Source organism: Meriones unguiculatus, chromosome 2 (assembly GCF_030254825.1).
Source record: "Meriones unguiculatus strain TT.TT164.6M chromosome 2, Bangor_MerUng_6.1, whole genome shotgun sequence".
Taxonomy (NCBI): Eukaryota; Metazoa; Chordata; class Mammalia; order Rodentia; family Muridae; genus Meriones; species Meriones unguiculatus.
In genome coordinates this window covers 12867955-12891553 of record NC_083350.1, presented here as the reverse complement: position 1 = coordinate 12891553, position 23599 = coordinate 12867955, and the positions used below count along the sequence as shown (strand labels likewise).

General features: G+C 40.7%; 1 protein-coding gene and 1 non-coding gene across 4 annotated transcripts in view; one reads left to right on the top strand and one right to left on the bottom strand.

Moving 5' to 3' along the window:
• The first annotated feature begins 57 nt into the window (after nt 1-57).
• Hdhd2 (haloacid dehalogenase like hydrolase domain containing 2) overlaps nt 58-23599 on the top strand; it is a 29909-nt gene continuing 6367 nt past the window's right edge. The window contains exons 1-6 of one of the 3 annotated variants that reach the window (XM_060377024.1): nt 134-189; nt 2547-2624; nt 6107-6217; nt 10543-10751; nt 14248-14332; nt 22824-23040. In XM_060377024.1, the coding sequence (XP_060233007.1) occupies nt 6117-6217; nt 10543-10751; nt 14248-14332; nt 22824-23040 (612 nt within the window). In that variant the 5' untranslated portion in view covers nt 134-189; nt 2547-2624; nt 6107-6116. Of the gene's footprint in view, nt 190-241; nt 266-2546; nt 2625-6106; nt 6218-10542; nt 10752-14247; nt 14333-22823; nt 23041-23599 lie in introns of those variants that run through there. The other 2 variants (XM_021660312.2, XM_060377025.1) reach the window with 2 other exon arrangements.
• LOC132652659 (small nucleolar RNA SNORA40) lies at nt 8627-8753 on the bottom strand. The gene has a single exon (XR_009590238.1). It is a non-coding gene; the product is annotated as a small nucleolar RNA SNORA40 (small nucleolar RNA).

Genomic DNA, 23599 nt, shown 5'->3' with positions numbered 1-23599 from the left:
CGCGCATCTCGGCTCCACAGGCTGCTTGCTCGCCTGCTGCTTCGTCTCCTCCCCTCCAGAGGCGCTCGGGGACCCCGGACACTGCCCTGGGACACTGGGCGGGACTTCCGGCGCGTCAGGACTCCATCCGGGTCGGGTGGTGTGCAAGGCGGCGCATTGGCTTTTCCAGAGGACAGCGGGGCAACGAGGGTGAGGAGGCGCGCGCAGCCAAGAGGCGGAGGGCTCGGGAATGGCGGCCGCGCCCCTGCCGGAGGCCGCATCTGCTGTGAGCGGGTTGGGGAATACGCCGGCGCGTATTCGAGAATCGCGCTGCTCGGGCCGGGCCTCCTCGCGTCCTGTGCTGACCGCTCCTCTGAGGCCTGCGCATGCGCAGAGCTGGCCGTCTAGTGTCCGTGCTAGGTTATCTGGGTTCAGTTTTCCAGGGCGGGTGGTCACACCTACCGTCGATTCCCTGTATAATGTGGACGCCAGCCTCCCCAGACCCTGGAATTCGAGTTAGGGCAGAATGCGGAAGCCGAGGAACCTTGCCCCCGAGAGGTAGAAGCCATTGCGTTTGAGTTTGAAAAAAAGAGGACCTTCCTCATAAGTCTTCACAGCTCAGAAATAAATGCATGAGTTTAGTCTTTAGAGCGTCCACAGAGGAAAAGGCTATGACCCTTCCATTTACAGGGCTCTACAGTTCAGTGGGAGATGGCAGCAAGGTTGGGCGAGGGTGGTAGGCGTTATACTGGGGACGCACAGACACCAAAGGGAAGTTGAAGTTACCAGGGAAATGATACCTGAAGGAGCACTGAAGGAGGTGGCCACAGGGGAGAAGACGGTGAAGGATAGGGGCTGTTTCAGACCCGCCGATGAGGGAAGCACAAGTCCTAAGACTGAGCAAGCCGCCTGGAACGTGGGTGTGGGAGTGAGGTTAAACGGCTGAAGAGGACACCGCTTTGTACACCGCTGTTCATTGTTTGAACAATGAGGGTGTGGGGGGCCTGCAGAAGACTTAATAGGGGAATGGCTGGATGAATAAAGTATCATTCATTGACACACAGTGATTTCCCAAAATGCCTGGAACTATACTGGGAAGAGATGCGTTTTAAACCTGGAGAGTCCAAGTGGCTTAAACTCGAGCTTTGCATGCTAATGATTTCTTTGAAATCTGATGTTTTATCATATCTATGCACATTTTAAAAAATTATATGCCATAAATACCTTTGATAGGTTTTGTGAAATTCACAACCCTTCCATTGTATTTATCTTGGTGATTTTTTTTTTAAATAGCCGTTATATCTTCCTGTCTCCTGAACTTCAGATACAGAAAGCGGCCTTTTCAAGTCTGGAACACTTGTTCATGGTGTTGAATACTCTCAGCAATGAAGAAACAGACTAAGCAGCTAAGAATCTCCCGAGTTCGTCAGGACAGGGTTCATACTCCTGCATGCTTACCCTCCTTTGTTCTTGTACTCAACTGCCGCTCCTGCGGTCCAGGGAATGATTTGGGACTGGACTAAGAGTTAGGAGGTTTGGGGTTTTAGGTGATTTTAAAACTAAGATAGTTGTAAAGATAAGAGAAGTCAGGGTGACACTGAAGGTGGTAGACGGACTGATTTAGCCTCTGGACTGCTAGTACTGCCACCGCTCATGGTTTGCAGAGAAAAGAGCAGCTTTCAAGTGAAGATTGAACTAGCCCAATGAATTTTTTTTTAAAGAGCAGCTGCACTCTGCAGTATTTGGGTCGGTTCTGCTTGATGGAAAAGTAAATGTGCTTTTCTTCTTTGCGCTGAACAGTTCACATCAGTCGTTTATGGTTTTTTCTTTGCTTGGCTTTTGTTTTGTTTTTTTGTTTATTTTTCCTTATTCCTGCCTCAACTCAATGGTCCAGCTGTTTATAACTCTTCCAAGAGAAACTCTATATAATTTGTTCAGACTAAGGGTAATGGTCAATGTTGGTTCCAGATTAGAACAAAACCGTAGACTTTTTGAAGCCCTTGTATCTCTTTCTAGGTTAATACTCATATTTATCACCACTGTTGGCCCTCCATATCTGCACGGTTTGTAATCTATGCATCCAGTCAACCGCAGATCAGAACTACTCCAAAAAAGCTGGATGCAGTTTTGTTTTTTTGTTTTTGTTGTTTTTTTTTTTTTTTTTTTTTTGCAATGATAGGCACTGGCAGTTCCATCACTCAGGAGACAGATTCATAAGTACAAGGCCAGCTTGGGCTGACTTTGTCTTAAAAGTACAAAAAAAGGAAAAAAGTAGTGAAGGAGGAAGGGCAAGAAGTAGTCTAAGGAGAAATAAAATTTTATTTATGCTAAACAATATGAATTTCTCGTCATTATTCCCTAAAGGGTTCGGTGTGACAACTGTGTACGGCACTCACATTGTTTTACGTTCTGTATGGAAAGATGATTCCAATTACCTAGTAACAAGGTGGCTGTTACTGCACTGCTTTAGAAAAGGGACTTTCCGGCTTTGCTTTCTCTAGGGACTCTTGGCACCAAGCCCATGGGTACTAAGGGTTTCTTGCGTCAAATACTACTTTGTGGTTCAGTTAACAGGAATTACAAAGATTCTGAAGAGTGGAGAACCTGGCAGATGTGACCAAGGCTTAATAAGACTAGCTGAAGAAGTGAGTTGTGTTTTGAAGTTTGGCTGGAGCATCTAAGTTCTGTTTTCCCTTCCTCTTAGAGCTTCACACATGTATGGTCTATGGAAATAATTTTTTAAATGTAAGCTTTTTAAAATAACATTACACCTTTGGGTGCTTCTGGAGGGATTAAAACCATCAGTTTTTGTGATTATTCCCTGGCACTAATTGGACAGTTGTTTAAGTACAGTTCTTTCTGGTGATGTTTTTCTAGTCTGTTCTTTAATAATGTTTGGTTACTGTTTAGTTATGGAACAAGGTTTTATTAATTAGCTCATTTAGATTATGAACTTGCTATATAGCCCAAACTGGCCTCTTGCTGTGATCCTGCTGCAGCCTCCCAAATGCTAGGATCACAGGCATGTACAACCATATCTTCATTTTAAGGTCACAAAAGATCAGTATAGAATATTAAGACTCATAAAAGGGAGGATTTTACACTTAGGCTTGCTTGACTGTAGCTTTTTTTTTTTAAATTATGTGCATGTATGAGTGCGTGAGTGTAGCTGTGTGCAGACAGAAGCCCAAGGGGGTCAAAAGAGAATGTTGTAGCTCCTTGGAACTCAAGTTACTTGGAACAGGCAGTTAGGAACTGCCATGTGGGTGCTTGGAACTAAACCCCATCCTGTGCAAGATGAGCTGTCTCTTCAGCCCTGTATCTATCTATCTATCTATCTATCTATATATATATATATATATATTTGGTCTGCACTTTTTCAAGTAGATATCTGGCAAACACAAGCAGAATTTGTTGTTTTCTTTTTGGGGGGTGATGGGATAGAATGGTGGGTGTATAACCCAGGCTGGTCTCAAAGTCACTATATAACAGGATGCTCTTGAACTCGGGAACTAGCATTAAAGGCCTACACCACCACACCCAGCATTTCTCTTTAAATTAATAGATTCTTGCATAGAGTTTTGTGCTGAGTGTATAAAATGACCATGATTGCAACTTGACAGTATTCTATAAGGATAGGGTGAGGGTATACCTTCAGACCCAGCAAGACCCCAGAGAAATTCTCACAGTTATTCACAAGGAGACATGCAAACTTGATAGATGACCTTTGTGGTATAATCAAATAGTAAAACTGTGATTGTTTATGATTAGCAGGACATAATTATGGTGCATGTATATACTAGAGTACACTAGAAAAAAAATGAATGTTCAGAGCTAGCTATAGCAACCTACACCTAACATGATAGGGAATGATGTGGCAAATTGCTCAGTGTGCACACTTTATAACTTCATTAATATAAAGCACTGATTCTGTAAGAAGATGAATTGGGTAAGACTTTACAAGGGCTTTGGCTGTGTCTCTGTCTTCAGAAGTTGAATAATGTGTAAATGGGATAATGGTATTGTCCTTAATACCTTTTTTGTATAGCTAACAAAAACACTCCTTGTACCCTGGCTAGTTTTGTGTCAACTTGACACAAGCTAAAAAGCTATCTGATAGGAGGTAGCATCAACTGAGAAAATGCCTCCATAAGATCCAGTTGTAAGGCATTTTTTAAAAAATTTACTTGTTCACTTTACATCCTGATCACAGCCTCCTCCCAGTCCCACCTTCTTCCCCCCCTTCTCAGAAACGGGGAGCCCCACCAACCCACCCTGGCACATCACGTCAATCAGGACTAAGCACATCATCCACTGAGGCCAGACCAGGCAGCCCATCTAGGGGAATGTGATCCAAAAGCAGGCAACAGAATCCATGTCAGATTCTGGAGGCAGTCCCACTCCAATTGCTAGGGAACTCACATGAAAACTAAACTGTCCACCGGTTACATATGTGTAGGGGGCCCAGTCCCTGCATGCTCTTTGGTTGGTGCTTTAGTCTGTAAGGCCCCATGGGCTTAGGTTCGCTTGTAAGGCATTTTCTTAATTAGCATTGATGGAGGAGAGCCCAGTTCATTGTGGACAATGCCATCCCTGGGCAGGTGGTCCTGGCTTCTATAGGAAAGGAGGCAGAGGAAGCCATTGGGAGCAGGCCAGTAAGCAGCACCCCTTCATGGCCTCTGCATCATCTCCTGCCTCCAGGTTCCTGCCCTGTTTGAGTTCCTGTCCTGACATCCTTAGTGATGAACAGTGCTGTGGAAGTGTAAATTGAATAAGTCCTTTCCTCCCCAAGTTTCTTTGATCACGGTGTTTCATCACACCAATAGTAACCCTAACTAAGACACCTTGTAAAGACAAGAAACAAATAGGAAAAAATAAATGACTAATAAATGGATTAGCTAATTTTAAAAGAACTTGTAAATCACCGAGCATGGTGGCAAATGGCTTATAATGCTGGCACTGGGAGACAGAAGCAGGAGCATTGTTGCAAATTGGAGGCAAACCTGGTCTACAGTGTGGTTCCAGGCCAGGTAGGGCTCCCTAGTGAGACGTGTGTGTGTGTGCGTGCATATATATAAATGATTACTTTTACTGTATAACTTGATTTTTTTCCCTCAAAACAAATGCTAAGTCGCAACTAAAACAATCTCATTCCTTTTCCTAATCCTCTGTATTTCAAGCTCTCCTTACTAATAATCTATAAACTGCATTTATCCTTAGATAAATGATAGAGATAAAAGGGGTCAGACATGGTAGCATAGGCTGTAACCCAGCTCTTACAAGGCAGAAGAAGGGTTGTGAATTCAAGGTTAGCCTGGGCTATATAACAAGACCTTGTCAAATAATTTAAACAACTAAGTATTTAGCAAGTATTTGAGGGAAAAATTGCAACATGGAGCATGCTTGCCTTGCATGCAGTGAAGTTCAAGATTCAATATCAAACAGTGTAAAAAGCAGGAGTGGCTGGGAGGCCGAGGCAGGAGGATCAAGGTCATCTTCAGCTGGAAGTTCAGCCTGAACTATATGAGACATTATTTTAAACACACATATAATTGTGTATATGTGTAATCACACAATTATGTGTGTGTATATATGTACATAATATGTGTATATATATGTATATATATATATATCTTATTTATTTTTATGATATAACTTGATTTCCCCCCCTCAGTAACCTATAAATACTGACAGCCCCGTGGCCACACAGAACATAGCAGTGACAATTAGAATGTTTTAATTGTCCATAACCAAAAATTAAAAGACCTTATTAATGTAGTGTTCTATCTATGTATTCATTATTCTCATACTTAAAAATAAAACATGTATCATTTACCAGATTTATTCTGAGAAATCTGAAAGTAATTTGTAGCATCTCATTTTAGCATTTCCCTTTCAAGTTTTAACTCAATTACAAAGAAAATATATAAAGACCTAAGCATTATAAAAATTTCATGCATTAAATGTTGGGGTTTTGATTTTTTTTAAACACTTTTTTCCAAAAGAGAAGCAGCTTAACACTAAGCAATATCTTCCTGGGTGTGAATGGTATTTTTGATTGCTTACCAGTTTTTAATTGTCCATTGTTTGTTAAACTGTATTTTTAATTTCATTTGCTCTCTCCTAGGGAATGAAGGATGGCAGCACGCCGGGCATTGAGAGCTGTTTTGGTAGATCTCAGCGGCACACTGCACATTGAAGACGCAGCTGTGCCAGGCGCACAGGAAGCTCTTAAAAGGCAAGCTATCCTCCAGGTTCAGGCGACAAATACGTTTTTAAGTGCTGCTTTACCAAGGCAGATCATTAGCCAAATGGATGGCCTTGAGATGGCATTTCACCAGCGTACCATACGTGGAGGAACTGCCTTGGGTTTAGCTGGAAGACGTATGCACTGTAATATCCTGAACATTGTTCTCCTTTATTAGGTTTGGCCTTTTGCTCTAATCTCTTTGTTCTCTCTCCTCCCTCCCCAGCTCTGCTGCTTTTTTAAAACTGGTATGTAAATTTGGGGATAAAGACTCAAGAAACTAAAGTAATAATTTAAGTCTTAATATATAAACTAAATACCATTGGAGGAAAATTACATGATCCTGAAATCCAACGAAAATACAGATAAGGCACACGGGCGTGTTCTGCCTCCTGATTGCCTAAGATCTAACTCTGAGTTTATAACTGTTAAAAATAATCCTTGATTAAAAGGCTTGGGATTTTTGAAAGATTTCCATCAACTTAATACTTCCAGAGATTAAAGACTATCTTATATTTCTTTTTTTCTCCCTTTGGTTTTTCAAGATAGGGTTTCTCTGTGTAGACTTGGCTATCCTGGACTCACTCTGTAGACCTGGCTGGCCTCGAACTCAGAAATCCACCTGCCTCTGCTTCCTTGAGTGCTGGAATTACAGGCATGCACCACCATGCCATCTCTCTCTTACATTTCTGATTCACCAACTATAATACTAAACAAATCTAGAAACAAGCAGAGAACACATGATAAAAGTGTGTTAAAGAGAACGGAGGGGCTAGAGATGGCTCATTAAATAAAGTGCTTGCCATGCAAGCATGAAGACCTGAGTTCAGTCCCCAACACCCAGGTATGAAAGCCAGGTATGGTGGATCCCTGGGGCTCCCTTGCTGGCCAGTCTAGCCAAGTCCACAACTTCAGGCTAATGGGAGACCTTGTCTCAAAAGAGGCGGACAGGTCAAAGAAGTAAGGTTGTCCACTAGCCGTATACATGAACACACGTGCACAGCCACCCACATGTGCACACATGTACATATGTTCACAAAGTGAGTTGAATATGGATGTCTGCTTCTGGGTGTCATCAAGAAAAATTTACTTTTAAGTGTCTTCCTCCAAAAAAAAATTAGAGTTTTTCAGAATCAATGATACAAAATTTGGTACTTTGTCTTTTCAAACCCTAGAATGTTCACTGTGTGCTGTTAATAAAAAAAAAAAAATCAGGTGACAAGCATTAGTGCTGCTGGAAATGAGGGGAGCAGTTAGCACAGGCTTCACCCTCTCTGCAGTGCTTACTGTCCATTCAGAGACCCAAACATAAAAATGCCAGTATGTCTATGCTCATCAGGTGGAGCTGTCATTCTCATGTAGAGTCATGATGTCAGTCTTGTAATTGGAGGAATGATGGGCGTAGTTAAAACCAGAAGACAGCTGGGTGCACAGCTAGACTGCCATCCTTTGACACAATCTCTGTCTGAGTCAAGCCTTCAAGGACCAGGGTGAGTGTCTGCTGACCAGTGAGTGTCTGAATAGATTTCCTAGTGCTTGTTTTCTTTCTTCTTCAGGGATCTCAGGCTGGCCCTGGACTCAAAATGTGGCCAAAGGTGACCTTGCCCTTCTGAGCCTATTTTAATCTTTCAGGGCTGGAATTACAGGTGCATACCACCGTTTATAACGCACTGGGGAGTAGAACTTGGGGGTTTGTGCACGCTAGGTAGACACTCTTCCAGCTGAGATACATCTTCAGATCGGCTTATTTTTAACAGCCAAATTTAATTTTTCTTTCCTCATAGAAAACACCAGAGAAACTGAGCCAAAAATTCATGCTGACTTTCTACAAATTGTAAAGGGAGTTTTATTCAAATAGGTAAAATTAGGTAAAATTATTGAAACTTCTTTCTTTTTCTTTTTCTGTTTTTTTTTTTTTTTTTTTTTTTTTTGTTTTTTGTTTTATCTAAGGAATTTCCTTTCTGACTCCTCTACTACTTATCAAAGTAGACAAAGCCAAAGCGAGGTCTCTCTTCCAGATCGCCTTCTGGTTAGAGTGAGCTGATGTTTGTTCCAGTCGCCCTCCCAGCCCACAGTGCCTTTATTTGCTTCTCTTTGTTCTGCACTTCAATTATGGACATACTGAGGGCAACTTCATTTTCAGCATTCCCTTCCTAAGATTATTAACATTAATTTCTAGAAGCATTTTACTTCAGAATCCTTTTAAGAACGGACACTACCCTGCCACTCCTCTCAATCAGCATAAGCTGCCCTCACACTACAGATCTGTGACTATGCTAAAGCTTCATTGAAACAAACACCGTTCATTCACAGTAAGACACATGCCTTCAACTACAGACCTCATGTTCAAGATGAAAACCTGTTGTCAGTACCTTTGTTACTTTTTATTCTCTTAAGTATCACATTCCTTTATGAATATACCAAAACCCACATTGAACAGTGAGTTCTGGCTCCAAAAAGAGGACTTATTTTTCTACCTGTCTTTAAGTCTTTGTCCACAAGTTCAGCAAAACTGCACATCAGTACTAGGTCTCACCGCTCTGAAGATCCACCTCTGCTGAACAGGGACAGCTCTGTGTCACTGCGTAACCTATGAGCCTGCCACTCTACTAGGCAGGAGACTCATTGTTCTGTCTGGGCACTGGCAGGTTTTCCTGCCAGGGAATCGGTCACTGGCATGGCCTCTGTGATTTTTATAGAAACAGATAAAGGAGGTTGAGGGATGAGTTACACAAAAAGTTTGGTTTTATTTTTTTTAAACAAAATTCATGAAAACTCTCATTGTAGGATAACATAGTAACTCTCATTAGTAGGATAACAGCCAAGTTGACATAGTCTGTTTCTTCTGTGAGATAAACTACCAAATTTAATGTGTTTTGCTGAAAAGTGCTGCATAGGTATTATAGAGGTAATCATGAATACACTGAATTACTTAATCATACAAGTTTACTTAGTGTTCTTAGGATGCATTCTTAAAACTCTCTTCTGTTATATTAATTTGCTTGTTTTAAATTGTATCAAATACTTTTATGCCCTGTAGCCTTCTAAGGAAGACATCAAAAGCAACAGGCTATTAATGTAAATTCTAAACGATAGTAAAATTATAATTACTTTTAGATCTTATGTTGAAATACTGTTGGACCAAGAAAAGAATATTTTCAAAGAAGGCTGGAGTCACAAATTCTTTCTCTGAATCATGCCAGTTTATTATTCAAAACCAGATTATGTAATCGATCCTGTGTGTAAGTCATTCAGTATAGGATAGGGCCTTGCTCTGTAGTTCTGGTTAACCTTGAACTCACTGTACAAACTTTCCACACTTCTACAAGCTGCTGGGTCTGACAAGAAAACCAGTTTTAAGGATCTCTCTCTCTGAGGCAGCTGGAGAGATGGCACAGAGGTTAAGAGCACTGGCTGCTCTTCCAGAGGTTCTGAGTTCAATTCCCAGCAACCACATGGTGGCTCACAACTATCTATAATGAGATCTGTTGCCCCCTTCTGGTATGGAGGTGTATAAGCAGACAGAACATTGGATGGATGGATGGATGGATGGATGGATGGATGGATGGATGGATGGATAAATGCATCTTTAAAAAAAGGATCTCTCTGAACTAAGTAGTTCCTGTTTATAAACATAGTGACTCACTTGTGTGCAGCTATCTATACTAACATCTCAGTTTTTGGGTTTTTTTTTATGTACTTTCTTCCAAATTACTTTCACAAATCTTTAACACCCTCAGTTCTTTTAGTAAGGGCAATAAAACACTATGCCAGAGCACAAAAACCCTGTCATACCCCATTACTATCTAGCTGAGTAAGTTGGGAAGTTACTTGCCTCCATAAGTCTTGCTAACTCACCCTCAGACCCTGCCAGGACAGTGACATTTTATTTCCTCACTAAACTCAGCAAAGGCCCCACAAAAGTAGATTCAGCTTTCAAAGTTTGACATTCTGGCTTTTGGAGGTAAAGCACTGCCCAGAGCATGTAGATAATCTGTAAGCATTCTAGGAAAATTAAAAAGAAGAATGACTGGGGCTGGAGAGATGGCTCAGAGGTTAAGAGCACTTGCTGTTCTTCCAAAGATCCTGAGTTCAGTTCCGGCAACCACATAGTGGCTCACAACCATCTGTAATGAGATCTGGGACCCTCTTCTGGAGTGCAGGCACAAATGTATAAATAATAAATCTTTCAAAAAAAAATCAATGAAAATGCCCTTTGTCTAGAACAATAGTGCCCTGTCCTCATGTCCTAACAGTTGGGGTTATGAAATAGGAGGCGAACGCTGCCTCTGCACTTCTGAATTTGTCTTTTCCAGATTACGTGCTGCTTCTGTGATAGTTCGTTTTGTGACCAATACAACCAAAGAGAGCAAGCAAGACCTACTGGAAAGGTTGAAAAAACTGGAGTTTGAGATCTCCGAAGATGAAATATTCACTTCTCTGACAGCAGCCCGAAACTTAGTAGAGCAGAAGCAAGTCAGGCCCATGCTGCTGGTTGATGACCGCGCATTGCCTGATTTCAAAGGTGAGAGAGATTGAGAAGTCGTTGAAAACAACTTGTTCATATAGGGATTCCTGAAATGCAGATGAGGCATCTACTCAGACTTCCTGTGGAAATGGTCCACAAAACATAAACAACCTTGTCCGTAGCAACACAGTGCCTTCTCCTCCTAACCCTTGATCAGCTGCTCTGCCACACCAGAAGCTGCTATAGACTGGAACTTGACAGCCACCTCTGTACGTCTGGATTCACCTTTTCCAGGTCACCTGCCATGCTAACAGAGTCTGAGGTGATGTTTCTCACACCTTTTGCCCACCATCCACAATAAGAGACTCACTGGATAGTGCCGTGTGTGTGTGTTGATTACTGTTCTCACTTTGTGAGATCTGCTATATTAAGTGTTTGGGTTGTTTGATTTTAAATGCTACTTAGATCATTCCAAGTTAATAATCTGTTAGTGAATCATGAGCCATGATTTAAAAGAATTATTTTGAGTATTATAACTCTAAATCCAGGATGTGCTCTCTTAACTTGGTTCAATGAGATAAATCAGGGCCTTCTAGATAGTACAAGTATTCAATAGTGAGTGTGAAATATTTTTCAATAAAGACTAAATTGTTTTCACTTTGGAAAAAATAACTATAGAAAAATGTCCTAGTTACTTGAAGCTTTTCCTGCATTGTTTTGTTGTCATACTTTGTGACATGACTCAATATGCAAAAATAGATTTTAATATTTTCATTGTAAGCCAGGACCTTCAGACCTGTTCTTGGAGGAAATATAACAGTGTAGCAATTAGAATTATTACTTCTAATTAGAAGTAGAAGTAGAAACCAACTTTAACTGCATTCAACTGAAAAATAAATTTATTACCATTCCCAGAAAGTTTTGCAGGGTGTGTAGGTCTTCCACTGAGTGTGTCTCTGAGCAGTGACAACCCACTGCTCACACATTGGTCTCTGCTGCCATTTCCCTACTGTGGCCCCTGGGAAAGGGCTGGCTCCCTGCCTAGGAAGGCAGGAGGTGAATCTTGCTGGTGCATTGTGTTAGTAAGGAAACAATTAAAGATCTCATGAATGAGGGCATGTCCACAGAACAGTAGAACCAACTGGAAGGGATAAGTTGAGTATCAAAAAGAATGGTGTGGATTACAACATACCATACAGACAAAAATCCCAGTGATACTCAGTCCACACTACAATAGGGCAAGACTGGAGACTACGACCTTACTCTGAAAAGAATGGGACAAGAACATCTTACGTTCTTTATGGAGGAATCACAATAGAAATGAGAGAATTAAACACCAACACTTGATAAGCCCTCAAGAAACAAGCAAGAGTATCAATAGATTTTAAAGCATTAGCTGCAAGGGTGATGTGACCTTCACACTGGAGGGATCTGGGTAACAGTTCAACTCCACTGATCCATCTTGACACCACTGGAAGTGGAATAACTGGAATCTTGTTTCATGATGTAATATAGTAAGAAATTCATAGTATTGCCTATGAAATAGACTGCTTAAAAGTTGGGTATGAGCCCATTTAAGCTCCTGATCTAATGTCCTGTGTGCAGAAAAGATGAGGATTAAGGAACAACTTAAATGCTTCTCTAGAACAAGCCAAATGCAAATGCTTGACCTTCTCCAGGGTTAGTGTCTAATTGCATCAGGAAGCAGAAGTGAACTTACAGAATGAGAAATGAGAGAAGAACAGTCAAAGGCAACAGGCCTTTGTGTGTTGCCAGTTTGACATTCCCTGTGTTGAGACATTTCCTGTGGTAGGGCTGATTAGCAAAATGTTGATGGTTGGGAAAAGCTGCATAGTAGATCTGTCCAGACTCGTGATACTAGGGGGTCTGCTTTCACTTAGTTATGGATATTTTCATAAGAAAGGTCATGGGCCATCAAAATATCTCAGTGGATAAAGGCACTTGCCCAAGTCTGACAATGTGGGTTTGATCCAAGGGGACCCATACCATGGAAGGAGAGAATCGGTTCCTACAATTTGTCCTCTGACCTTCCTGCTTGCACCATGGCTGATGTATACGAGCACACATCCACACACCTACACATATACAGTGTAAAATTGTACACAGCCATATGGTTGCCCAAAGAACTGTCAAGGGAGCTGGAGAGAAAGTGTTGTGAAGCCAGAAGCAGTGTGCAGCGGCACCCACAGAAGTGACCAGGTGCCACTGATGTCCCTGCAAGTGTCCTCTGGCCAGACCTGTGGCCCCAACAGGCACTGCGGCTGGAACCTGATAGGATTGGTAGCCACCTACTTCTCTGTATCTCAAGCTCCCACTTCAAAGACCTGAGTGGAGCTTCTGACCAGCAGAGCTTTAGTCTTAGGCCAGCCTCCTTGGCTGCATGGACACCTACTATTCTAGTATTCTCTGCCTCTGCCCTAGGATACCACACAAGCCAGCAATTTCTCAAGTCCATTCTGTAATAAACATAATTACTTCTGAATAAACAGAAGGATAGCAAAACAAGATTTGATTTGATTTTTACTTTCTAACTGTAGTAAAATGATATTAAAAGTCTAGCTTTTTTTAAAAGTAAGATTCTGATGTGGCAGCAGTAAACTATAATTGGGATGTAAAAGCAGAATCCTTGGCAAAGGCTGGAAGAAATATTGTCACTTGGTGATGAACTGTACCTCGTGGAACATGTTTATGTACATGAAAATAACCAAATATGTGAATTTTTGAAGAAAATGAAAATATCTTTACCAGCGTTATCTCTGATTCAGTAGTAGATGTAATAAAAAGAATTAACATTAAAATACTCAGTCTCACTATAGGCAATTATTTTAGTTTGTTTCCTCAACAAACTTTAATAAGTTACTTAATACTCATGGCAGTTAGTAAGAAAGAAATTTGGAAATGGGTATCTGAACAACATGATAGGCAAATAGGAAAAATAGGAATTAGTGTATGCATAATCCAAAGAACTTGTAATCGTACTTAAAAACTATGAAGGTAAACATGTCTGTCATATTGAAGTCCTATTATTAGACACCAGTGCCTCAAGACATGTTTTAGTATGCAAGAAACTAGAAGTAGATTAGGAAATGATTATAAAACTGTAGAATTCTACCTGATAATACTTTATATATTTGTCATGCACGTGGCAATTAGAAGTCTAATTTCCCTTGCCTCTTAGAATTCTATTCCCTCATCACTCACTGTTGCTCTGATAAAACTCATAGATGTTCTCCTGGTTGTAATCAGTAAAGTATTTTGAAATCAGAAATCACTAGAAATAGCAGGGTACAGTGTTCAATTCAGGTATTCTAGACACTCAATAGCTATAAAAACCTATATGAAGAGTATGGAAAAATATTAATGTCTCTCTTTTCCCTCCTCTCCCTAACTTACCCCTCTCTCTCTTCCTTTCTCTTCTAAAATGTACTTCAAATTATGGTGATAGCAAAATGTGCACATATTGGAGACTTGTTACACTTTAAATCTGTGATACTTGTGATACTTTAAATCTGACATTTTCTTCCATTGCCAGGAATACAAACAAGTGATCCCAATGCTGTGGTCATAGGACTGGCACCAGAACATTTTCATTACCAGCTTCTGAATGAAGCATTTCGGTAAGCCAACTATGGTTTCTTTGATTCTATGTGCTTTTCTTATTTCTTCTTTAGATTCTAGCTTATAAGATTTTGTGTTTCAATCCTGACTACCTAGATTTTACATGAGGATAAACATCTTCAAAGTCACTTTAGTGTCAACATCAAATAATATTAACTATCTCAAGTTTTGGTATTTATTATTTGTCCATCTGTCTGTCTGTCCATCCGTCTGTCTGTCTGTTTTAGGAAGGGTCTTTCTATGTAGCTCTGGCTGTCCTGGAACTCTCTATGTAGAACAGGTTGGCCTTGAACTCACAGAGATCCAACTGCTTCCGTCTCCCAAGTGTTGGGATTAAAGGTGAGTGCCACTATGTCCAGCTTTGTTGTTAATTTTTTAAATTACATTTATTTCTGTGTGTGCATGTATGTGTGTGCGCGTGTGAGTGCACATATGCATGCTCACTCACACATCTGTCACAGCATGGAGATCAGGGCAGCTCTTTTCTTTCCTGAGGATCAAAATTAAGCCATTAGGCTTGTTGCAAGCACCTTTACCTCCATCATCTGTCTCATTTTGGGTTTGTCTTTCTAGTCATCTGGATGTTAATATGTGATAATCTTTTTTCCTCTTATTTACAGAATCAATATTCTAGAACAGGAATTCATGATAAAATTATAACTGGAAAGAAAGTAGGGTTTTGTGGTTATTGTTGTAACTTTTCATCAACAATGCTGGTAACTGAGAGAAAGTAGCATCCAGTTACTCAACTGAAAATAGTGACTGTGATTGCCCCTCACTGAGAAGCCAGGCTGTGAAAGAGTGGAGCCCTTGACAGCATTTGCAAAGCAACTAACAGTGAGTGCTGATGAAGGACTGCCCTAGAAAAGTGGCTGTAAGTGTAAAGACGGAGATTAGGAAATGCCACATGACTTACTGAATCACTAGGTCAGATGGAGGGGAGAGAAGAGTGAATCCAGAAGAATGTCAGATTCCAGCCTCTGCATGTAGGTGAGAGCTCTGCTTTAGTAAAGAGGAGGGGTTCAGCCTGTGAGGCAGCCAGAGGGAGACACTCCAGGGCTGTCAGCAGACACACAGCATGTCAGTGCTGTAAATCCAGTGTATGCTTGCGCTTAGCCTATGCCAACTCCTGCAGCTTCTTCTTCTCGTACTTGTTCTATTACTTCCAAAATAAGATGGACAGAATTTACTTACAAATCTGGTCTGGAGAGAGAATGTGATTTTTTTTTCTTAAAGATTTTATTTTCTCATCTTGCTCTTCATTTCTTGCCAAATAACTAAACAGCACAATTTGCCTTTGTATTTATGACAGGTGAGTATTTAAAATGTTACAGGAGGATATATTGAATTAATTGACAAAGAAAAGGTCAGTGGTTTGACAGAGGACTAGAAATGTACAGTGCTTTACACAATGGAATACTACTCAGCAATCAAAAATGAGGAAATCATGAAATTTGTAGGCAAATGGTGGGATCTAGAAAAGATCATTCTGAGTGAGGTATCCCAGAAGCAGAAAGACACACATGGTATATACTCACTTATATAGACCTATAAGATATGATAAACATAATGAAATCTATTCACCTAAAGAAGATAAACAAGAAAGAGGACCTGGGGTAAGAATATCAATCTTCACTTAGAAAGACAAATGTGATATACATTGGACATAGGAGAAAACAATTAACAGGACAGGAGCCTACCACAGAGGGCCTCTGAAAGACTCTACCTAGCAGAGTATCAAAGCAGATACTAAGACTCATAACCAACCCTTTGGCAGAGTGCAGGGAATCATATGAAAGAAAGGGGAGTTAGTATGACGTGGAAAGGGTAGGAGCTCCACAAGGACCAAATATATCTGGGCACAGGGGTCTTTTCAAAGACTGATACTCCACCAAGGACCATGTATGGATATAACCTAGAACCTTGCTCGGATGTAGCTCGTGGTAGCTTAGTAACTAATTGGTTTCCCATAGTAAGGGGAACATGGACTGTTTCTAACAGGAACTCAATGGCAGGCTCTTTGGCCTCCCCACCCCCCAAGGGAGGAGCAGCCCTGCTAGGCCACAGAGGAGGACTTTGCAGCCAGTCCTGAAGATACCTGATAAAACAGGGTCAGATGAAAGGGGAGGAGGTCCTCCCTATCAGTGGACTTGGAAAGGGGCAGGGAAGAGATGAGGGAGGGAGGGTGGGATTGGGAGGGAATGAGGGAGCGGAATACAGCTGGGATACAGAGTTAATAAAATGTAACTAATAATAAAAATTAAAATTAAAGGAAATGTACAGTGCTTGTCTCCCGTGCACAAAGGCCTTCATTCAGTGCCCAGCTCGACATAAACTGGGAGTGCTGTGGCATGAATGTGTAGTCCCCACGCTCAAGATGGAGCAGAGGCTCAGAAGTTCAGTCATCCTCAGCTACATAGAATTCAGACTTAGCCTGGCAAACAAGATGCTCTATCTCAAAACAACAACCAGAAATAACCAAACAAACACAAGAAGGAAAAACAAACAATGACCTGGTAAATGTCTGGTATTTTAACTGTAAGAACGCTATTTTTTATTTTTCCTACAGTAGAAGACATACAAGAATCCACTAACACATGCTTAATGTAGACTGCATTTCTTGATGTGTATGCCCTATCAGAAACTTTAAACACAGTAGCAGGTTTACACATCTCACCACATCGTTTGCTGGTAGTTTTGGAAAATGGCAACCCTCATGTAAAATCCAAATGGGCAGAAACTGCAGTTTTAAGGACAGGTGTTTTTTTCTGTGTTCATGGTCATTGAGAGTCCTTGGTTAAAGGCACCACCATTGTTGGTGGTCACTGTGATGCTCAAGCCTTATTTAAAATTTATCTAGTCACTGCCAAATGGCTTGCGAATATACATCACAGTATATGGTATTAAAATATTTTATGCTTCACAGGCTTCACACACCTTAACTGCACTGCTTTAATTTCTTGGGAAATTGACTGCCTCCTTTGTAAGGCCTCCAACCATATCAGAGTTGGTATTTATTTGAAATAGAAACCCTGCATTGTTCCTTACTCATGCTACATTTTATGCATTCCTCTAGACACAGATTTCAAGAAGAAGCTATTGATTGATTTTAGCTGGTAATTTGGGAAGGACATATTTAATAGGAAGTTGGGAGGTCTCTGTTTTAAATGAATACTAGACTCAGGGTAATAAAAATGTATGTTGACATAATACTGGCTTTGTAATTGCTCGGATGCTGTCTAATTAGTACACTTTCCTAACCATATTGATTTTTTTCAAACACCACATTTTAAAGCATTACAGTGTACTTATAGGTCAACTCTAATTTCACAAATGCACTTAACAGCTGGATGGAGAGTTAACAAACATTCTAGGTCTTGGCCTTGTTTGCATATTGATGTTCCCACAGAGACTGTGCCTTCCAACCAGTAACTGCAGCTGTTTGGATTATATGTGGCAAATATAGGCATCTCAAATGAACCCCCGATTAAATTACTACTCACAGTGATGATGAGAATAAACATTGGATGTTAAAGCCCATTGCATAACTGCCTTCACAGGCATTATGCATCGAGACAGATGCGTCAAATTTCATATTACACTGCTTCATCCCTGTTAATGTTCTTAATGAACTAGCCTCTCTGAAATGCATGGCACATACATACATATGTCTTACCTGCCTGAGTGAAGTTGAGAATGATTGTAAAGAACTGATTTGGGGAAAGGATGTAAACCAGCTGTAAAAAAAAACAGTTATCATCTGGATTTGTTTTATCTAAAACATTGAAGCCTAAGAACTTGTGGTAACTTCTTTCCTCTTTACTTAATGCACACTGTGCAGGAATAATTGATGTCCCTGTGCCTACCCACTATCTTAGGAACTAGAAATTATCACTGCATTTGATATCTCTTACAAATGCCCTATACCCACCCCACCCCCTGCCACTGCCCTGATAATCATTGTAACTTTAGATTCATGAATTTGGTGTTATTTTCATGCATTTCTTTATCAGTAACATACATGTAGCTATCCCTAAATGGCAGAAAGTATTAATATTAATTTTTCTATCATTTATAATACTTCTTCACCAGATTGCTTCCTTTCCTAGAAATGCTATATGATTCATTTTATGAACATAGTTCTGTTTTTTAAATTTTTATATTATATAGATTTATATTAGATTAGATTAGAGTAAAGCCATTTATCTTATGATCTTAACTAAAAGCCCAATGTTGAGCCTTTAAGTAATGGACCACTTGGAAGGAAGGCTACATAAATTTATGTAATAATCCACAGAAGATTACTTAATAATCTAGCCTGAACCTAGTATTAATAAAACTAAAAAAAAATGCCTAATTATGAGATAGCATTGTGGAAAACTGTAAACTCACAAGAAAGAGTAAACTAAATTTATCTGCTTCTGCCACCTGAGGAGAATCATAATCAGTGTTATAGCACATAGCTGGTTTATTTATTGGTTTCTGTCCACATACTGTGTATACAGACTATCACAATTTACAACTTCCAGCCTGTTTAAGAAGCAGCTTTGAGGCTTCACCAGTGACTTTGTTTCTGTAATTCTCTTTCCTGTTACAGGGTCTGAACACTCTCCTAAGGTTGGCACTGTGCTGATTATGGTACTTTGTAAATTGGAGTGGTTTTTGTTTTTTTGTTTTACTTTCTTTTTTGATTAAACAATTGGGGTGAACTAGAGAGATGGTTCAGCCATTGGGAGCAAGAAGATACTGTTTTCTTCTGTAAGCTGTTACTTTGTCTTTAATATGATTAGGCATGAGATCTATTTGAGTCTTTATGAGTTATATGAGGTAAGAATGAGTGACTGAGGCTTGAGTCAGGGGCTTCCTATATATCCCACCCTGGCATTGAACTTGTAATCTCCTGCTTCAGCTTCCCAAAAGCTGGGTTATGAGTGTGCATCACTGTGCCCAGTGAAGAGTTCATGTTACTACATACTCACTTGTTCCATAAACATAGAGCCCTGCTCTTCCCCCAGAGAAGCCCTTGACATTAACAAGTTACCATGTACACTTTGTTTCTGGATTATCCATGTCCATACTGCCATGACTACTATACAGTTGCCTTGGCTGTGCTCCAGCCTTTGCACATCTATATACATTTTAGAATCAGCTTGTTAATTTCAACTTCCCTTTTAGGAGTTCCCTGGCATTTACTGATGCTTTCTTAAATATATGATTTGCATCTAAACAGTCATGCATCTTCTCTCTATCTATAAATATAAATTAATTTAGAGTTTTGTTCAGAACCATTCTGTGAGATGTACCAGGCCCTTCTTTTTTCTTTTCAATTAATTTAATTTTTTATGTGCAATGGTATAAGGGTGTCAGACCACCTGGAACTGTTTACAGACAGTTGTGATGAGCTGTCATGTGAGTGCTGGGAGTTGAACCTGGGTCCCTTGGAAGAGAAGAAAGCACTCTTAACTACTGAGCCATCTCCAGCCCTCCAGGCCCTTCTTTTAAGCCAAAAATACAGGGAGGAGTAGAACTGATGGGCATTTTGGAATTATATTCCATCAAGGATGACAGATCAAACACAGATGGACAGAACTACTGTGCCAGGGAAGCCCATTTATTCCAAGAAGGAGGTTGTGAATGCTCTCTTTGCTGCCCTGACACTTAACCTCAGACCTGTCAGATGGGCAGGAGGAAGCTCTGTGAACAGACCCAGACTGTTGAGTTAGTGTCTTTGAGGCAGGACAGAGTTTCAGAGTTCTCCCAAAGCACCGGGTGTCTGAACGCTGTCCACGGTAGGGAAGGTGCTGGAGATGAAGTGCTGGGCGAGGCGGAAGAAGATCTGTACTGTGTTACCCGCATTCCTTATAGCCTGCCCACAGTGAAAGCCTACGAAAGATTTTAATCACGAGGGAACATGATTCCTTACTGTTGCCTGTGCAGGGGGTTGAAATCCTAGGGCAAAAGAGGCGTGCAGGAGATCTTCTGGAAGGCTGTTGTGTTGAGCTCAGGTGAAAGAATGATTTGAAATACTTTGTCTTTGTATTGGATGCAGTTAGTGGATCAAAACATGGAGATAGTGGGAGTTAGTGAGAAATCCAGGTGTTCCTGGGTTCCAGGCTTGCGTCACTGGGTGAGTTTCTTAAAGTGGGAAAAAACAAGCAGGAAGCCTTTGAGGGACTAGGGTGAGAGAGACTTGCTTGTTAGGTGTCTGACAGAGATTCAAGCTGTAACCTGTCTTCAGGGGGAATGGTGACAGACTGGTAATGGCCTTAAAGACTGAAGTTATTTGAAAAGATGATGTATGGTATCTAGATTGCCTCAAGAATTCCAGGTTCTGATCCTGGTTCTGGCTCTTGAAACTAGGCAAATTGGACGTGATGTAACCTGCCCCACAACTTTGAGTTGTAGTTATCCAGTCTTCTCCCAAGCAGCTTTTCTCTTGCTGAATTGCTTTGGGCTTTCTGTTGTGGCTCTTTTCCCCATCTAGGGTTTTTTCAGTTCTTTTCCTTGCCAGCCTGAAATTTACAGCCAAAGGCTTTGGTGTCAGGCCTTCTTGTCGCTTTCTCTTTGTTTCTTATGACACAATAGGTTTATAGTTAGAAAATTTTAGGCTTCCTGATGACATGACTTATAGTAAGAGCGATAGAATGCCACCCATTGTTGCCTGCTTAGTAGATATAGGAGCACTCATGGCATAGAGTAGCTGCTTTTAATACATGTATCGTTTTTCTTGGCACAGCATTTCACTGCATTGTCCAAGCTGGTCTCAAACTTGAGATCCTCCTACCTCTGCCTCCACAGAAGGAACTCTGAGAATATAGGTGTGTGCTACCATGCCTGACCCTATTTTCGTATTTTCTGAAAAGTATTTAACCACAAAATTCATTTAAGTCTGTACTCTAGAAAATATTTACTTAAGTGTGCTTCAAGCCATGCAGGGTCCAGTGAGGCTCATGCTGAGCAGAGAGTAGTGGCCGCAAGAGCCGCCTTCCCAGCCTCTGCAGAGCCAGCTCCTGCTGTCTTCCTGGGAAGACACTGGAAACTAAGTACACACATCAGTCAAGATGACAGCTCTCATCCCAGTTAATATATACTAAAATATTAACCAAGCTTAAGTCAAACGAGTGTTTAGTTTAGCTATGTAAGGAGAAAGCAGTTTTGAGGTCTGTTGGCATAAAGAATTTCAGTTCCAAGGTGCAGAAGCAGGTAAATAAATGGGCTGGGAGGTGGGGCTAGGTGAATCATGCTTTGCTGAGTCACTGCCTTCCCTGTTGCCCTTTAAGACCAGGAGAGGGGCTTTGCAGGCTCTGCCCAGTGCTATGAGCAATTTGTAGTAACTAACAGTAAACCCCTATAATAGTCCGGCATTGGTTTTTACTTAATAAAATATTTAATCATAAATGTCTGAATTCTGCATCTCCCACAGGAAGTTATTTCTGTGCCCACTGACAAGAATAATTTAGCAGTTTCATAGCTGAGCGCTTAATTACTCATAATTGTGAGGGAAAAGATGTGATGAATTCTTCCTCCATGGACATACTAAATATTTTAGCTAAGTAGATGTCTTAAATTAAGCTGGTGAGGTCATTTATTACATTGGTTAAAATCAGATTAAGTAATAATATCATGTCTCAAATTCTATTAGACAGTAAGCCAAGTGTGACTTCCTCCGCTTGACTAAAGCTGCATGGCTGGAGTAGGTGCAGGTTTTAGGGATGGGTACTAAGTTTGTGGAGATTTTCAGTGTTTTTGCCTGAGTCACTAAAGCTCCCCAGACAGACAGAGCTTCTTTCTCACTCTGCTGGGAAGTCCTAACACCTCTTGTTCCATAAAAGAGTACAGTTTGTCCTTTGTTAGGCTTGGTGGTGGGCTGCCCTTTACACTCTGCTAGTGAGCTCTTCACAATGATGCCCTGCCAGGTTTGCAGTGTGGAGAACAGTCAGAAGGCTGAAAGACGAGGTAAAATTATAAGGAGAAACTAGAAATTTGTCTATTATACTTCTAAAGTAAAAAGAAACTTCCCTTTTGAAGTAGAGGAGAAAGAACTGCAGGCCCTCCGCACGCCTGCTCCTCCATCACAGCGGCAACAACCCTGTGGCGTCTGCAGAGGCTCAGAGCCTCCTGCTTCCCATTAGGGAAGGCGAAACAACTCGTCTCATTAAGTTAAGCTTCTTCCCTCCAGTGCCTTATTTAGCTTTAGTTCTCTTAATTCTCTTTCCCTGGTGATTCAGGGAAAGTGTGTGAAATCACTAAAGGTAAAAGGTTGAAGCAATCCCAAATTTAATAATCTATCACCTTTCTTTAGTGTATCTGTGTGTAATTCCCAGCAGTTCTTTGTGAATTCATTAGAAGACAGCAAGCCATTAAAAGTTAATAAGAAACTATTTGTTTCTGTGAATGTGAGTAAAACCACTTTTTAAGTCTGACACTTTTCCCAGTCATAAAAGTCTTTTTTTTTTTTTTAGCCTGTCTTAATTTTCTCCATCCCTCTAGGTTACTCCTGGACGGAGCCCCTCTGATAGCTATCCATAAGGCCAGGTACTACAAGAGAAAAGATGGCTTAGCCTTGGGACCAGGACCATTTGTGACTGCCTTAGAGTATGCCACAGATACGAAAGCCACAGTAGTGGGAAAACCAGAGAAGACATTCTTTCTGGAAGCATTGAGGGACACTGGCTGTGCACCAGAGGAGGCTATCATGATAGGAGATGTAAGTAAAAGCGCCAAAGAGATGTCTTGAGTTGTCTGTCATGCTTGGAGAGACAGCTTCAAATCCCTGCTTTCTGTAGCAGCTTTCCTGTCCATGTTCAGTAGTATTTTTATAAAAATAGAGATGTTGGGTCTAACATGTTTCCATAGTGACTAATATATATATATATATATATATATATATATATGAAAAACCATTTATACTCCAGTCAGTTAAATGCTTTATGTATCCTTCTAAAGAAAACCTCAATATAGACCTAAAAATAATTTAATACAACTTATGCAGAAAACAACCTATACCAAAAGAACTCTACCTTTTTTTGTCTTTTAAGCATATACTTATGAAAGAATTACCCAATCTGTATGTCCAGTAGCTAGGGATACTGACCACTTAGCTCTTTGAGTGGCGGGTGGAACCTGGAATGAGTGGAAGCCCTAAACAGTCACATGTGGTAATGAGCACCTACTTATGTTCTCATGACCTGAGCTGGTATCATGCCCTATGTATGTTGTTTGTGAGTTGACATGAATGGTTTAGTTTAGCTGTAAGTGACAGCATG